General features: G+C 38.2%; 1 protein-coding gene across 1 annotated transcript in view; it reads left to right on the forward strand.

Moving 5' to 3' along the window:
- Positions 1-1,538: 1,538 nt before the first annotated feature.
- DEUP1 (deuterosome assembly protein 1) overlaps positions 1,539-18,107 on the forward strand; it is a 145,062-nt gene continuing 128,493 nt past the window's right edge. Inside the window, exons 1-2 of the mRNA XM_043996434.1 lie at positions 1,539-1,719; positions 4,734-4,807. Of these exons, the coding sequence (XP_043852369.1) occupies positions 4,761-4,807 (47 nt within the window). The 5' untranslated portion in view covers positions 1,539-1,719; positions 4,734-4,760. The remainder of the gene's footprint in view (positions 1,720-4,733; positions 4,808-18,107) is intronic.

An 18,107-nucleotide genomic window follows, 5' to 3' on the forward strand; every position in this document is an offset into this window, starting at 1 on the left:
CTGCTCTCAAGGAACTGATATTTTAATGGTGGAGACAATATACAACTATGTACACACAAGATATAGATAGATAGAGATATGTGTATATGTTACATATTATATGATATATACAACATAATTATCCAATATATAATGCTACAATATGATTTTATGTATGATATATAATAATAATTATATATACAGGGTAGATGGAAGGTAATCTCAGAGGGAAGTCACTAACATTAAGGGGGGCTGGGAGACCTTCTTGAGAAAGAAATTTTTTTCTATTCAACCACATATTTCTGTAAGTTCTCCCCATAGATCTTAAGTCAGGACTTTAGATCTTCACAACGATGAATTTATGTAAGTTCCTAAGTCTAAAAGGAACTTGTTCAATATCGTCAGCGTAGGGACTAGTGAGAATTCATATTGAGTAAATACAAGTGATTTGGGGCTATCCTATGATATGTTAAACGTCTTTTCAAGCTCCATTTTCCCTTCTCTAGGTCAAAGATGAAATTTGCACCATTTAAGTTTAGAAATGAATCAAGAATATGACTAATATTTTCAACATAATAGAAGATTTCAAATTAAGATGGAATGATTGATCACTGTTCTTTATTCAGTCACAATAGAAAAACTAAAGAACACTTATTAGAACTCATTACCTAATCCACTTTAGGGAGTATATCTAGGAAATTCATCTTGACAAGAAATTATCAAAGTTGTCTTTTATAATTTAAATGTAACTGGATGTACATACTAACAAATATTAAATGGACAGTTGTATTAAAATAGAAAATCAACGTCAATGTTATGAAAATGGAAAGAAAACAAAAAACTTAAAATTTACTAGACAGACGCAATAAAACAAATTTTCAAAGATATTCTATTCATATACATAACGACATACCTTCACTGCTATTTCTGATCATTGGGGGGGGGGCAGGGCAATGAGGGTTAAGTGACTTGCCCAGGGCAACACAGCTAGTAAGTATCAAGTGTCTGAGGCTGGATTTGAACTCAGGTCCTCCTGAATCCAGGACCGGTGCTTTATCCACTGCGCCACCTGGCTGCCCCTGATCATTTTTGTAATAGGAAATTGGTTACATTTTTGTCTGTCACTTTTCTGTAAAACCTCTTTTTTTCACCTACTGTTTTCCACCGTCCCGTCCCTTCTTTTACCCTATAACTTAAGATCTGGAACTGGCCAGGAGGACCCCAAGAAGCCCCCACCCCGGTATCCGCGGCAAGCCCTGATGGAACGGCGCGGCAAGACAGCAGCCCCCCGCCCCTCCCGACCGACCGCGGAGTGTCCCGGGGCTTCCAGGCGCGCTTGGCCTTTGTGTTCCTCCCTAGGTGGGGTAGGGCACGCGTTGCCATAGCAACCAGGGGCGCCTGGGGAAGCCGCGGGAGCGGTGGCGGGCAGAACCAGTCGGAGCCAGGCCCGTAACCGCCGCGGCAGCCGCCGCCGCCACTGCTGCTGTTGCTCCGGCCGGGCCGGAGGGAAGGCTGGGGAACAGACGGGCCGACCTGGCCGAAGAAAGGACAGCCTGGGCCGGAGCCAGAGCCGGAGCCGGGGCCAGGGCCGGGGCGGGGGCGGGGGCGGAGGTCGAGGCTAGGGCCAGGGCGCGCTACCCAACGGCTCACGCGGAGGGGCCGGGACCGTGGCAGGCTAGATCGACTTTACACTACTCCTCCTCCCCTCCTTCGGACAGCCGAGAGCTCGGGGCAGCCAAGGTACCTGAACGCTCTCCAAGGTCGAGGCCAGCTCCTGGTGGTCTCTCCAGCGCCCCCCGCCTCCTCCCAACCCCCGGGAGCTGTCCCGAGCTGAACAAGGGGAGAGGGAGAACCCGGGCCCAGCCCGACAGGGGCTCCCCTCCCCGGCCCGGGCCGGACACCCCCCTAGGAAGCGAGTGGCGGAGGATGAGCCGAGTTGGGAACTTCGTGAGAATTAGGGGTTTGAGAGGTGGTGGTGGTGGAAACATTTGATTCGGGATTATCTCAGGCTGGCTAACCCTCCTCCTGCTCTTTCTCCTCTTTCTCCCTCGTTTTTCATCCTTCTCCCTCATCCTCCTCCTTCATTCTCCTCTTCATCACCCTCCTCCCTTCACCTCCTTTCTCCTCCTCTTCCTCCATCCTCCTCCTCGTCTTTATAATTCTCCAATTTATAGAATTATTTTTCTCTTTTCTCCATGAGCAGCCTTTATTGGCATATTGCATTTTGTTCTCACAGATTTAAATATTCATATATGTATGTGTATAGATATAGATGTACATCTACAAATATATTTATATATTTAATGGTTGCTGGGACAAACAACTCTGAAATAAATAGGCAGTAGGTTTTTCTAGAGTTTAGGCGCTTTACTCTTTGAACTTTGACTTCTGAAGTCAGCTAAAGAGTTGTAACTTTCAGCCTAGTGCACCTGAATTTGGAGTCCTATCTCTTAAGTCCCCTAGGTCAGAGTATTGGTATTCCAGGAGAAGAGAAAAAGAAGGCAAAGAAGTTTACATAAAGTTAACACAATCAACCAAGAAGGCTTTATTAACAACATAACAATAATAACATTTATATAGCACCTTAAAGTTTGAAAAGTGCTATACATATTGCCTCAGTGATCTACTAATTTTCCAGGTACTGGGTGTATACATACACACACACACACACACACACACACACACATATATACATACAAAATCAAGTAAAACTTAAGATCTTGTTCACACGTAGCCTGTATTTTATGTGCACTAGTAACATAATAAATACAAAATAGTTAAATACTTGGTAGTTGGGGAGGATGGGCACTAGCAGTCGGGTAAATCAGAAAAGGCATTTTATAGAGGGCAGTGCTTGATTCTGAGGGTAGAACATCTCAGTGTAGGGGTAGAGATAGGAGTGTGTGTGCCTGTGTGTGTGTGTGTGTGTGTGTGTGTGTGTGTGTAACAGAGACAAGTCCAATTTGTATGGACCATAAAGTGTGGTAAGGAGAGTCCATGTATATAATAAAGTTGTAAAATATGTTAGAGGCAAGCTGTAAAGGGCTTTAAAAGTCAGAGTTTCTATTTTATCCTTAAGGCATTATAGAGCCGCTACATTTTATTGAGAAGGGGATTGACTTGGTCAGATCTGCCATTTAAAAAAAAAAAAAGACTTTGGCAACCGAGTGGCGGATAAATTAGAGGGGGGAAGACTTGAGATAGGAACACTAATTAGACCAGTATTGCAATAGTGTAGGCAAGAGGTGATGAAACCTGAACCACTGAGGTGATGGCTTTGTTATGAATAGAGAAGGGGTCAAATGAAAAGTTGTTATAGAGTTAGAAACAACAAGTTTGGCTCATCAAGATGATGGGGGTGGGGGGAGGGTAGGGAGAGGTGTCAGGGAGAATGAGACATTGAAGATGAAAATGAAGTTACTATCCTAGAAGCCTGGAAGTCTCAACAGAAAAAGGGAAGTTTGATAGAGAAGAATTAGGACAGAAATTTAATTTCTGTTTTGTACATATTGACTTTGAGATGCCTTTGTGACATCTAGTTTGAAATGTCCAATAGGCAGTTAGTGATGTAGGGTTAGTGATGTGGACTAGTGTTCAGGAGAGAGACTGGGACTAGATATATAGCTCTAGAAGTCATCAGGATAGAGATGATAATTAAGTCCATAGAAGCTGATGAGGACATTAAGACAATAAGAAACAGAGAAGAACTTATGCCAGAGCTTTGGGGAACACCTCCAGTTAGGGGTATGATAGAGATCATGAGACAGAAAAGGAGTTTGAGAAGAAGCAGTTAGAAAGGAAGGAGGAGGGGCAGCTAGGTAGCACAGTGGATAGAACACTGGCCCTGGATTTAGGAGTACCTGAGTTCAAATGCAGCCTCATACACTTGACACTTACTAGCTGTGTGACCCTGGGCAAGTCACTTAACCCCCATTGCCCTGAAAAAAAAAAAAGAAAGGAAGGAGGAGAACTAAGAGAAAACAGTATGCTGAAAATAGAGTATCTAGGTAGAAAGGTGCAGCACAGAGGTCTAGAAGGGTGAGGACTGAGAAAATACTATTAGATATGAAAATTAAAAGATTGTTGCAACTTTGGAGAGAACAGATTAAATTGCTCAATGAGGCTGAAGGGAGGCAATGAAGGTAGATAGCTTTTCCTTGGAGTTTGATTGAGAAAGAAAGGTGATATATATAGACTGATAGCTTAAGGTAGGGTGTAATAAGAATTTGAGGGAGCTTTGGGTATGTTTAAAGGTAGTAAGGAAGAAATCAGTAGCTGGGAGAGATTAAGAATTAAAGAGAGAGTAAGGGAAGGAAAGAGCAAGGGAGAACAGGAAGGTGAGCATGATTGAGGTTATAGTCTGCTAGAGAAGATAGAAGGGGATGGGATGAAAGGCATGCATATGTAAATTAAGTCACATAACAGTTCCATATATAATACTATATTGAAGAGAAAGAAAGGTCACATTTTCTTTTTTGTTTGTTTGGGTTTTTTTGTAGGCAATGGGGGTTAAGTGACTTGCCCAAGGTCACACAGCTAGTAAGTGTCAAGTGTCTGAGGCTGGATTTGAACTCAGGTACTCCTGAGTCCAGGGCCAGTGCTTTAACCACTTCACCATCTAGCTGCCCCAAGGTCACATTTTCTAAGGAGAATTTTAAATGTATAATTTTGTCAGGAGCTAATAGTCCATAATTTTCTGTATTAATAAATACTTTAGGGACTTAAGATTATTTTTTCTTCCCCTTTCTTAACAGGTTAAAAGATCAAGAAACCTAGGTAAAATGGAGTCACGTCTTGAGATAGAGAACCCAGACCAGAATCTAATGGGGTAAGTGCTGAAGAAGTTTATTTTTGTAGTTGAGAAAGTTCTACTTAATAATGATGAGAGTTTACATTTAGATAACACTTTAAAATCTACAAAGCCTTTTCTTCACAGTACTTCAGTAAGATGGGTAGTACAAGTTGTCCCCATTTTATAGATATGGATACTGAGGCCCCAACAGATGAATTAGCTTGCTCATAGACACAGTCAACAAGTGACTGATCTAGGACTTAAACCCAGATCTTCTGGCTTTAAGCCCAATGCTTACTTGTTTTGGACTTTATTAAAGGAGAAGCTTGATTGTAGTAAAAAAAAAAAAAAAAGAACAGTGGTCTTAAAGTAGGGATGCTTCTTGGTTCTTTCACTAACCAATAGGATGACTTTGGGGAAGTTATTTAACTTTCTCTGAGCTTCAGTTTCCTCATCTGTAAGATAGGGATGATATCAGCACTGCCTACCTTATGAGACTGAGATGAAATTGTTTATAAACTACAAAGTGTTATACAGATGTGAACTACTTTTAAAGTAAGGAGACCATGAGGTTTTTTTACTGGCTAAAATATAGCACTAAAACTGGATTTTGGTTTTGTGTATATGTCTGTACATATAAATATATGTACATGTGCTGCTGACATAATATATATTATTCTATAGAATACATATGTAATATTAACTATATAGGTATATAAAAATTAGATGAATAAAACAATATCATTGTTCTTCACCTTACTGACTGAATTCCTTCATTTCTCTTTCTCCCTCCTTCTCTCTGTCTCTTCCCTTTTCTCTTTTGATACAGACACATAAAATTATGTATGTATATATACATATACACACACATATATATGCATATATAAGAAGAGAAAGAGATAAGGAGAGAGAAAGAGAGAGAGGGGAAAGGTATAAAAATTCAGGCCAGAAGGGTAGAGAACAATGATATTGCTTTCACTATTTAATTTTTCTGTAGTTCAAATCAATTTGCAAAGCAAGTCTAAAAATTTCCTGGAAATTTCAAACCCTAAGTCATAGTGTTGTCTGGAACAGTAGACTTTGATTCAGAAATGTACTATAATTCAGCCTCAGACATGGAGAACTATAGAAGACTTAATATTGATCTAGATACACTTTGCCTGACCTTTATTCATTAGCCCCTTAACTCGGTGCCCAGGCTTATAGTCTCTGGCTATGACTAAGTAGCTGTCAACTTTTCGTTAGGCCAAAGCTTTCTAATTACTTAACTCTAATGGAAAGGAACCAAGAAGGCTATGAAATGGCCCTGAAGAAATAAATCCCAGAAGCTGGTAGCATGGAGAAGCTTGGCAAATTAACCTTTAGTAGAGAAGACAAGCATCAACCAGCTTTAAGCCTAGCAGAGATCATGAACCCAGTAGCCATCATGAGACTGATGCAGCAACATACTCAGCATAGAACAGAGATGTTGAAATCACTAGAGAATGTCACTAGCCTTGCAGCATTGGAGGTGTTAGTTACCAAGACCGTGCCTGTACCCTGGCCATTCATGTTCTCTATGAATATGTCTTCCATGTGTAGTCACTGGTCATATGTTCTTCCTCTACTGGTAGTGGGAGAATGTACTCCACATACAGGAATATGGTGGAAATTTTGTCCCATTCCTTGCTATACCATTTGATTAAATGGCTTTTGTTTCAGAAAATGTGTCCTCTGGTTGATAAAAGTAAACAGATGTGGGGGCTTGTGAGCTATGGCTTTGATGGATGCTGACCTCCCAAAAGTCTCCAACCAGAGGTAGCTTATTTGGGAGTGGAAGGAATTCCCTAGAGGCTACTGTAACTCCAGTTTAAATGGAAGTATTTCTTGAGCTATTTCTGATAAAATTGTAAATACCATTAGTTAAAAGTATACTTTTGGGGGCAGCTAGGTGGCACAGTGGATAAAGCACTGGCCCTGGATTCAGGAGGACCTAAGTTCAAATCCAGTCTCAGACACTTGACACTAGCTGTGTGATCTTGGGCAAGTCACTTAACCCTTATTGCCCTGCAAAAAAAAAAAAAAAGTATACTTTTATTTCTATGGAATCTTAAGGTTCCAATGTACATAATTTCCTGCTAGATTATAGTAACTTTGCCCAGGAGTGACTTTTAGTGTAGGTAGTATGGCTAATGAGAGAACCAAGGAGACTTCCTAGAGACCTTAAGCCTATTCTTTCTGGTACCTTGCTTCACATTCTTCCTTATCTCTGGCTCTGGTTATGGAGATAGAATTATCATAAAGCTATATTAATAGCTGCAGGTGTGAAGTGATGAGAAATAATGTGTTTTGAGCAGCCCACATGGTGTTCCAGGTTCTTGTTAATGGTAATTTAATTTCATGAACATTAAGAATCTACTGTGTGCAAGGCATGTGCAATAAAATGGCAAAAATGAAGCAAACCCTTTTACATGCTTTCCTTCTCCTAGGCTATTTGGTTTGAGCAGTTACTGAAGGTGTTCTTGGCTTCTTATTAAGTGCTAAGTTGATGGCTTTAGGCCTTTCAGATAGAGAACCTAAGTTTGGGTCTGGAAGGTGGGGCACCCTTGCATGAGCTTGCTGCTATATTTGCCTTCATTCTAGCTACATGATGGGACCTGGTGACTAAGTATTCTTCTTTGTGTGGTTTTTTTTCTGCTCTATTTCTCACCAATACTATAAAATCAAGCAGTGAGATGAGAGTGGTTGTCAGAGATCTCCAGAAGCACATGCATCACTTGCAATCAGAGTTAAGGTAGAGAGGAGATCTTTAAAGACCCTGAAATCATACTTTGCCCAGATTGAAACTTTACCTAAGATTGGACTTGAGAGGCAGCAAGGCAGAATAGGTTTTGGTTTTGTCAGTCAAAAAGCATTGATTAGGGGCAGCTAGGTTTCTCAGTGGATAGAGCACTGGCCCTGGAGTCAGGAGTATCTGAGTTCAAATCTGGTCTCAGACATTTAACACTAGCTGTGTGACCCTGGGCAAGTCACTTAACCCCAATTGCCTCACCAAAAAAACCAAAGAAACAAACAAAAAAACATTGATTAAATGCCTGATATGTGCCAAGCCTTGTGCTAAGTATTAGGGATAGAAAAGAAAGCTGGGAGGGGGTATTAGTTCCTGCTCTCAATCAACCTACATTCTAAAGGTGAAAATAACATGTAAATCACTAGGTAAATAAAGATATCTACAGAGCAGTAGGAAGATCATCTGAGTGGGAAAAGAACTATCAGTTGGCAGGGGTGAGAGTGGGGTGGGGAGAGGGAAAGAAGAAAGTGGCGTTTGAGCTAAGTCTTGAATAAAGCCATGGAAACCAAGAGGTGGAAGTAAATGAGACCGTGTTGCGGATAGGGGAGACAGCTAATATGAAGGCATGGAAAGGGGAGATAACAGGGTACATGGAGGCGAGTCAGCCTTGATAAGGAGAGGGGCTATCTCTCTACTTTGAAGAGAAAAGAAAAAGAACATAAAAATATGCTCGTGTCTCATCATATGTCCTGAGGTCTGTAAACATGCAGCCCAGTCTACCAAATCCTCTTTGTCTTAAACTACCATAAAATGAGAATTGATCTGTAGAATAACGATTTAAATGCTTATTAAGGCAAGAAAGTTGGCCAGTACATTTAAGAAAGGTTTTCAACCATAGCAATTGAAAGAAATCAGAGTATTCATTTAAACAGAAAGTCCTTTTCCCTGAGCACTCTTTTTTTGTTTTGGTTTGTTTTGGTTTTTTGGTGGGGCAATGAGGGTTAAGTGACTTGCCCAGGGTCACACGGCTAGTAAGTGTCAAGTGTCTGAGGCTGGACTTGAACTCAGGTCCTCCTGAATCCAGGGCTGGTGCTTTATCCACTGCACCACCTAGCTGCCCCCCACACACACACACACTCCAGCACTTTTAATTATTTTTTATCATGAAGATCTAGAATTCAAGGTATTTTTATGCTGAAGTACATCTCATGCCAGTGGTACTAGATAGCAAAGTGGGGTAGTAAATATAACCTAATTCTTATATATTTTATAATTTATAAATTATCCTGCATACTGTGATGGCCCAGATAAAACAGGGAAAGAGAAGTTCTGTCAGATGCATATTTAGACTTAGAATCTCTCATTATGAGGGAAGTGCCTGGAGTATGAAAGAGCTCCTATAACTTTCTCCCACCTCCAGAAGACATAGGAACTCTGAAATCATTCAATTAATGGCTATAAATATACTGACATACCCAATATTACAACTACATGATGGTTCATACTATGATGATCAGAATGTTGTGAAGTCAACAATTTTTTTGATGTTTTTTTGTTTGTTTTTTGCAAAAAAAAAAAGCCCCAGTTTTCAGTTCATTCTATTTAAGTTTTCCCCTTCCCCTTTGGGATTATCATTCCAATTTTTTAATGAAACTCACTGGGCAATGGGGAGAATAGAGACTGGACTCGTGATTCCACTTGGTACATTCTCTGCAACTTATAATTTTTGAAAGATTCCTGGAGCACCGGAAGATGAAATGTTATGTCCAGGGATCACCCAGCATGTATCAGAGATGAAACTTAAAGCCCAAATCTTCTGGGCTTTGAGGTTGGCTCTCTAGTCACTCTATTCCCTCCCTCTCAATAGGAAAATAGAATATTTTTTTTTTACCGAAATTTTCTTCAGACCAACTATGCCAGAACACACATCTTTCATAAAGGGACACCAGAAAGAAAAAAAGTATCTATAACAAATGTACAAGAGTAACATAGGGTGGGCAGGGTTATGATCTGCATTGCCTGGAGAAAACAATCACATAGATAAGACAGAGCTATTTAAATATTTTAGGTATAGCAAATTAACTCGGCAGTGAAGTAAAATCTTAAAATGATCACATTTCTGTGTAATAAATGCTTATACTTGGAGTCAGGAAGACTTGAATTCAAATCCTGCATCAACAGTCACTTACTAGTTCTATAGCCCTAAGTCCCTTAAACCAAAGCTTCTTAAACCATGGGTTGCAACCCCATATGGGGTCATGTAATTGAATATGGGTTTTGCAAAAAATTTGGCAACAGTAAAAGATTATGCATACCTTTTTTATATACCTATACAGCCAGAGTCACATAAAAATTTCTCCAATAAAAAGGGGTTGTGAGTGGAAAAAGTTTAAGAAGCCCTGCCTTAAACTTCTCTCACCCTCAGTTTCCTCATCTGAAAAATGAGGATAACTATAACCCCTACCTCCCAGGATTGTTGTGAGGAATAAATAAGATAATATTTGTAAAGTGCTTTGTAAACCTTAAAGAGATATATAAGTTCTAGCAATTAGATATATTACATATAACATATTGTTATATATATATATAATATATATGTATGTATATATATATTTCCCTATTCTAACTGAAAGTTATAATTTCCTACAATTATAAATGTAGGCAAGAAAACATTATTATGAGAAGAGGTAGGTAGTTTTCACCAGAATACCAAAAAGGGTCCATGACAAACACACAAACATAAAGATTAAGAACGTTTGATTTAGAGGGTAAGGAGGAGGTGGCCCAGGGGAGGATAGAAAGGATACTGAATAAGATCTTGAAATGAAGACAAATGGGTAGGAAGAGAAAACCACAACAGAGCAGCACTAGGAAAACCCAGTGGGGGAAGAGTATTCAGGAGGGGGTAGACAACAGTGTCTACAGAGTGATGAAGAAGGATGAGACTTGAGAAAAGGTCACAGGATTTAGCAACTAAGAGATTATTAGTCACTTTGAAGACAGTAGGTTCATCTGAGTGAAGGCACTGGAAGTCAGACAGCTAGTAGCAGAGAAGTCAGAAAGAGGAGGTGAGCATGGTCAGCTTTTACTGGGAGTTTGGCTGTAAAAAGGGGAACAATTTAAAATGATCATGATTGGGTAAAGCGAGAGGTTTTTAAGGATGGGGGAGATCTGGGCATATATGTAGGCAGCAGGGAAGGAGTCAGTGAATAAAGAGAAAGAGAAGATTAGAATAAGAGACACGTCTTGTGTAATTATGGCTGAGCCTGACATGAAGAGGAGATGAAAAAATGTCCCTTTTTTAATTAGAGACCATAAAGTGTTGCATGTGGTGTTGGTGTTGCATTGATGCATTGATTTTGCCAAAGTGTTGGATTTATAAAAATCTTTGTTAAAATGAGAAGGTGTGCTTGGCAGAAGGCATCAATAAACCTTAAAAAGAAAAGAGATGAGGGGATGATCAAAAAGGACAGGCTCACTGAAGAGCTAAGAGGAGATGGATCATGGGGAGAAGTAGAGCAGTTGGCTTTGGCAAGGAGGAACATCCCTTCTTTTAAGACTGAAGCATAGGAAGAGAGAATTGGGATAATATTAAAGGCAAAATCTGAATCCTCTCTTTTACAACCATTCAGAAAAATAAGGAGAATATTGGTTGGCTTTTGAAGCATCAGGAAATTTAAAGTCATGGTAAATGTTGTGAAATATCCCAAGGGAAGTCTAACCCTAGCTTCCTTCTGATTCAGTTCTGGACCACTTGAACCCATATCTGCAGTGCTTGTCTAAGGTCTGCAAATTGATGGATATGTGAAAAAATTTATTGCATCTAAGTGTCAATTTAATTGCTTCAAGAACTTCTACCCACATATACATAAATTATATATCATAGACTTATAATCAGAATATTCAAGTTAGAAGGCACCTTAGAGATCACTAAACTCAGATTTCTCATTTCAGAGATGAGGAAACTGAGTCCCAGAGAGCTTAATTGACTTATAGAACATTACATAGCTATTCTTTTTTTTTTTTACTAAGGCAATTGGGGTTAAGTGACTTGCCCAGGGTCACACAGCTAATAAGTGTTAAGTGTCTGAGGCCGGATTTGAACTCAGGTACTCCTGAATCCAGGGCCGATACTCTATCCACTGCACCATCTAGCTGCCCCTACATAGCTATTCTTATCAGAGCCAACACTGGAACTCAGATCTCCTAATTTCTAATCCAGTACTTTTCTCACCATACTACACTGTTGAGGACAGTAAATATACCAAGTATAGAAAAATGACAAGCAGTCTGTTAGCTACACTTGGAAGAGACTACATCTAGTCCAATCCCCTTATTTTTCAGATGAAGAAACTGAAGCACAATGTGGTTAAGTGACTTGCCCAAGGGTATACATGGGCAGCTAAATGGGGCAGAGTGTCAGTCCTGGAGTCAGGAAGACTCATCTTCCTGAGTTCAAATTTGACCTCAGACACTTCCTAGCTGTGTGACCCTGGACAAGTCACATCACCCTACTTGTACAGTTTCCTCATCTAAAAACTGATATGAGTTGGAGAAAGAAATGACAAACCATTCCAGTATTTCTGCCCAAAAAAACCCAAATGGGGTCATGAAGAGTCAGACATGACTGAGAAAACAGCTGAATAACATATCCATATTAAATTGATTGTGGAATATGGTAGAAAATGTTGGTCAAGGTCTAATTTCTAAAGACTACCTTCCAATTATCCAAGCAGTTTTTATCAATTAGGGAGTTCTTTCCTAAGTAATTTATATTTTCTAATTTATTGAACACTTTCATTTTTCCTGATTTTCCCTTGTCTAGTCTACCTTTCTATTTTTAAACCATGATGAATGGTTTTTAGTAACTGCTGATTTCTGATAGTTTGAGGTCTAGAAGTACTTTTGTCCCTTCATTTCTACCTATTTTTATGATTTCCCTTCATAGGTTTTTGGTTTCTCCAAATGAATTTTGTATTGTCTTATGGTGTTCTATAAAGTGTCCCTATGTAGTTTGATTGGTATAGTATTGTTATTTTTATAATATTTGCTTAGTCCCACTATGAGCCATTCCTCATTCCTCCAGCTATTTTAGTTGTCCTTTATCTAAGAAGCACTTTGTAATTAAATCAATAAAAGTATTTTGTGTGCCTGGTAGAGGTATCACCAAATATTTTATGTATTTTGTGGTTATTTTGAATGGGATTTCCCTATTATCTTGGATTTCATTATTATGTAGTAACATGGTGATTTTTGTGAGTTTATTTTGTAATCTGCAACTTTGCTGATGCTATCTCAGTATCTTTGCTGATTCCCTAGGTTTTTCTAAGTAAATCATCGGGTCATCACAAATGGAAATAGATCTCATAGCAATTTTTCAATTTTTATGAAAAACATATTAAAATTTGTAATATGTAGTATAATCTGTGTTGTATCTTATTTATACTAGTTTATGAACTTCCTGAGAATATCTTATTTGTCTTGAGAGTCAACAGGGCCTTGTGACTTTACTTAGAGTCAGGTAGACTGAGCTTCAAATTCTCTGACGGATGCTCAATAGCTATTGAACCATGAACAAGTCACTTAAAACTCTCTGATCTTCAATTCTCTCATCTTTCAAGTGTGCATTATATGTCTATAGCATCTGCTTCCCAGTGAGGTTATGAGGCTTAAATGAAATAATTTATGTATAGTACTTTGCAAACTTTTAAGCACTATATAAATAGCAATGTTACTATTACCTCTATATCTGTTCTAGTCTCTAGCACATATAGTATGTGCAAAAACAAGTTTATTGGATTACTTTATGGAGAGGTGAGTCCTCTACATTTGAGTTAAACATTAATCAGTCAACAAATATTCTATGGGAAAAATAGTATGGGAAATACTGAGAGAGTTTACTTTCTGATTGATGAGATAAAATATATAGACATGAAAAATTCACAATACAAGGCAGTAAATTGATATCTTATATTAGTAGTGCAAACAGTGTGTTATAGGAGTGCACAGAAGAGAAACCACTATGGGTTGACATGTTTGGAAGGCCTTTAAGAAGAAAATGACAGGAGATAGTTGTGAGGGATGGGTAAGATCAGCAGAAATAGAGAAGAGGAGAGGGCCATGTAGGCAGGGTGATAATGTTAACAAAGTACAGGTGTAGGAATTTGTAAGGTCTTTTTTATTTTTTTATTTTTTTAACAGCCTCTAGCAAAGTACCTTGCACACAGTAAATACTTCATATTTTTACTCATTTTGAAATGTCGCTTGAAATATTTACTTTCATAAGTTTGTATGATTAAATCCTTGTCTCAGAAATGCCCTTTTTTTCTGTAAGTCTATCAGAAATAATTTGTTACCTGTCAGTATGCATGATTATTTGCTTTCAAACAATTTTTAGGTTTCTGAAGTAGGTTGGAGTTACTAATACCACCAGATAATATTTCTTGACTATATATGCTGAAATGTTTTATACTATATCATTAAACAACCACACCAAAATATTGGTCCTATCCACTAGAATGCTTATTTATAAATGTATACTATTTGTGACGTGAACTAATGAGTGAAACTTATATTTCTTTGTTTTAGCCAATAAATTGGTTCTAAAGAAAAATATTTTTTAAAACCCCTCATGGGGCAGCTAGGTAGCACAATGGATAGAGCACCGGCCATGGAATCAAGAGGACCTGAGTTCAAATCTGGCCTCAGACACTTGACACTTACTAGCTGTGTGACCCTGGGCAAGTCACTTAACCCCAATTGCCTCACAAAAACAAACAAACAAACAAAACACCCCCCCCAAAAAAAAACCACCCTCACATGGGGAAAAGCTAGGTGGCATAGTGGATAAAGCACCAGCCCTGGATTCAAGAGGACCTGAGTTCAAATCTGGCCTCAGACACTTGGCACTTACTAACCGTGTGACCCCAGGCAAGTCACAACCCTCATTTCCTCACATAAAATAAAATAAAATAAAATAAAATAAAATAAAATAAAAAGCCCTCACATACTTTGAGCAATGGCAGCATCCCTAGAATGAGTATAGACCTTACCAGAATGATTACTTTGAAGGGTAGTCTTCGTTCAGTATATGATAGCTGGTGTTTTGTTTTAAAAACAAAACAAAATAAAAACTCTATTATCACTACTTTATTATCTCATCTTACATATGGCCAAACATAATGAGTTAAATTTTCCAAGTGACATTTCCAATTAAAAAGGCATTTTTCTAAGTCTCACCCCCCCCTTGCTAAAGTAATTTTCCTATGTAAAATCTTTTACTTTACATTTTTCCTAGGACTCTTATTATCTTTGCTTATCTCTCCCTTGTCAAATGCTTTCTAAAAAATGGGCTTCATCTGCCAAATTTCTTATCTCTTATAATCATCATATTCTTAAAGAATTCCAGCAGATAAGTTTTAAAGGATGATTTCCCCATGTTCAGCGTAAAAAATGGGTAGTTTAAAAATTGTACCCTTCTATATTCTCTCATAACCCTCAAAATGTGACCATGACCATAAAGCTTTCTTATAGCATTCTTCTTCTTATAAATTCTAATGGAGTTGTGATAATTAAAACTTAGATTTATAAAAGCTTTACAATGTTTATCTTTCAGTGTCCTGGAGGTAGGAAACCTGTATTCAAAGCCCAGTCCTGCCACTTAACTAGCTGTGTTCTATAGCAAATAACATAACTTCTCAGGATAATTTTTCAGTTTCCTCATCTGAACAATGACCTGGATTCATTGACTAAATTGATCACTCTTTCAGTTTTAACATTCTGTGGTTTTAAAATGATTTTTTTTGGAATAGTACTTATTATTTTATACAAATATAAGGCTTTCTATAATTTGCTTAGTTGTTCAAGATACCCATAGGTGGCTGCCCCTTGTCTTCTATATAACCAAAGTTTGTTTTTTGAATGCTCATCTTAGATTTTATTAATATTATTTATCACTTGAAATAGATTTATGTTCGCTTCCCAGATAATCCATGTAATCCCTCTATTCAAATACCATTTCTTTCACGCTTTCTTTCATTCTTTTTAAAATTAATAGTATTTTTTTCAATTATATGTAAAGATAATTTTCAACTTTCATTTTTTAAAAGATTTTGAGTTCCAAATTTTTCTTTCTCTTTCCCCCCCTCCTCCCCAAGACAAAAGGAATCTGATATAGGTTATACATGTTCAATAATGTAAAGCATTTTTCCACATTAGTCATGTTATGAAAGAAGAAACAAAACAAAAAGAAAAAAACACACCCCCACCCAAAAAAAGTGAAAATAGTATGCTTCTATCTGCATTCAGAATCCACAGTTCTTTTTTTCTGGATGTGGAGAGCATTTTCCATCATGAGTCTTTTGGAATTGTCTTGGATCATTGTATTGCCTAGAAGAGCTAAGTCAACCATAGTTGATCATCACAGAGTTACTGTCTCTGTCTACAATGTTTTCCTGGTTCTGCTCACTTCACTCAGTATCAGTTCATCTAAGTCTTCTAAGTCTGAAGAAGGATCTGCATATCCATGTGGCCTATGGTGAAATGGACCTGGGATGGAATCCTTATGTAATCTCAGGGCTAAACTTTGCTCTACAGATAAGCAGGACTCATAACATTTTTTCCTGAATGTAGATCCATATTGGTCACAATAGATAAAGTCAAGAGGTAAGATGTCCTATTATGTGTACAATAATACTAAGTTATTTTTCCATACATGTTTATATGTGAAAGTCAAATGTATCCCATTTTGATAGTTTTTGAGATTTTGGATGAGTTCAAAATTGATTTCCTAAATTTTAAGATAGGCTACTAATTAAAAAGCAAATTTGTTGAAATCTGTTAGAAACCATGTCCCATCATAGGGATTCCAAACATTCCCAGGTAAAATGCAAAAGCAAGAAATGTAAGGAAGTTGTATAATAGTAACTTTTTAAAAAGAAAATGGAAATGTCTATACAAATTGAAAAAGTGATAATAGGAAAATGTTGATGGATCAGTATACTAAGTTGTTCATTCTTAGTTAAGCAGCAATATTAAAAAAGAACAACTGGCTAAATTCCTTGTGTATGTACACAATTCTTTCTTCTTCTCCAACTAGAATGTAAGCTCTATAGGAGTAATGTTTTATCTACATTTTGTATCTTACCTAGTACTCAGTATAGGCAGTGGAAGAACTCCCTATAGAGTCCCTACACAGTGGGTTCCCCCCAAAAAAGGCTATCCTAGAGAGCCTAAATATCCTATTCCAAACCATAGCTCATAAGCCCCTAATATGCTTATCTTCCCTAGTCAGTTAAAGATATAGTCAAAAGCAAAGGCATTTCCTGAAATAATATAGAAAAAAATAGCAATAAAATGTTACCTCTCATAAATCTGAGCCACACTCTCTAAGAAGTATCCACACTATTAGTGAAAAGAGTGGACACCTGTAGTGGGGACATGTGTGAAGAGATATACATGTAGTAAAATGTGTGGCCATGCATGGAAAGGCATGTGTGTGGAAGGACAGCTCATGCCTTCAGCAACATAGGGCTGCCTGCATCTTCTGGAGATGCCCTGCTGCAGACATGTTGTCATTGTTTACTGGTGGTCTTATGTGACTGCTGCCCAGTGTTATCCCATGTGTCCTGTGATACCTATTGGTCAATGCCAGACACAGTTCCCATGGCATCAAGTCATGTGGATTTCCTTTGCTTCCTTTTGTACTGGAGTCCTTACATTGAGTGTTATTTTTCTTCATAGAGGATGAGTAGGATCTGCTATCTGCTTTTTACATTGACAGCATGGATATTTTTATCTTTTCAAATTTTAGAAAATCAAAACACAAACACAAATATACCCAGTCATTGAACTAGGGAGGAGAAGAAAACACTTTCTGTGACTTTTTCCCCTATAAGAAGTTTCTCTGTTTCTTAGAGCCTTGGCTAGATTGACCATTATCTCTCCAAAAGGAGATTCCTCAGCTCAAGTACCAAGTTCTTTGGAACAAAGCCAAAGCTACAGTTATTTGATGGTTTGAGACTTAAAACTACTATTTGTTGACTATTTCCTTACCACCAAGGACCCCCTTCTTTATCAAGAGTCTCTGTCTGATTTGGGGTCAGGAAGTCTTGACAGAAGTTCTGCAAAACTGGCTCTTGTCAATTAAAAAGACCATTAAAATTTTGTTAGATAAAATCTCAACTGGACCCTCACTTCAGCAAGGCAATCCTATTACATCTCAGATTCACACAATATCACCCTCACCATGGCAGTCTTCCTCAAATCTTCCAGAGCTTCCTCTTTACCCTCACCCCCACTGAGAACCTTATTTCACTGAAAAAAATTGAACCCATTTCTCAAAGAGTTTTCTCTTCTCTTCTCAACTCACATCTTCAGATGCCTTCCCTCACTCTCTCCTCCTTCTCTCCCATCTCATATAATGAGATGGCTCTTCTCTTTGTCAAAGCAAACCCTGCTCCATGCACAAGAAAATCCCGTTCTATCCCATCATCTCTAGCAGATTTGGTTGCTTCCCTACTACCCACAAACACATACCCATATCTCCTCCATTCTCAAAAAAGTCTC

Source organism: Dromiciops gliroides, chromosome 3, assembly GCF_019393635.1.
Source record: "Dromiciops gliroides isolate mDroGli1 chromosome 3, mDroGli1.pri, whole genome shotgun sequence".
Classification (NCBI taxonomy): domain Eukaryota; kingdom Metazoa; phylum Chordata; class Mammalia; order Microbiotheria; family Microbiotheriidae; genus Dromiciops; species Dromiciops gliroides.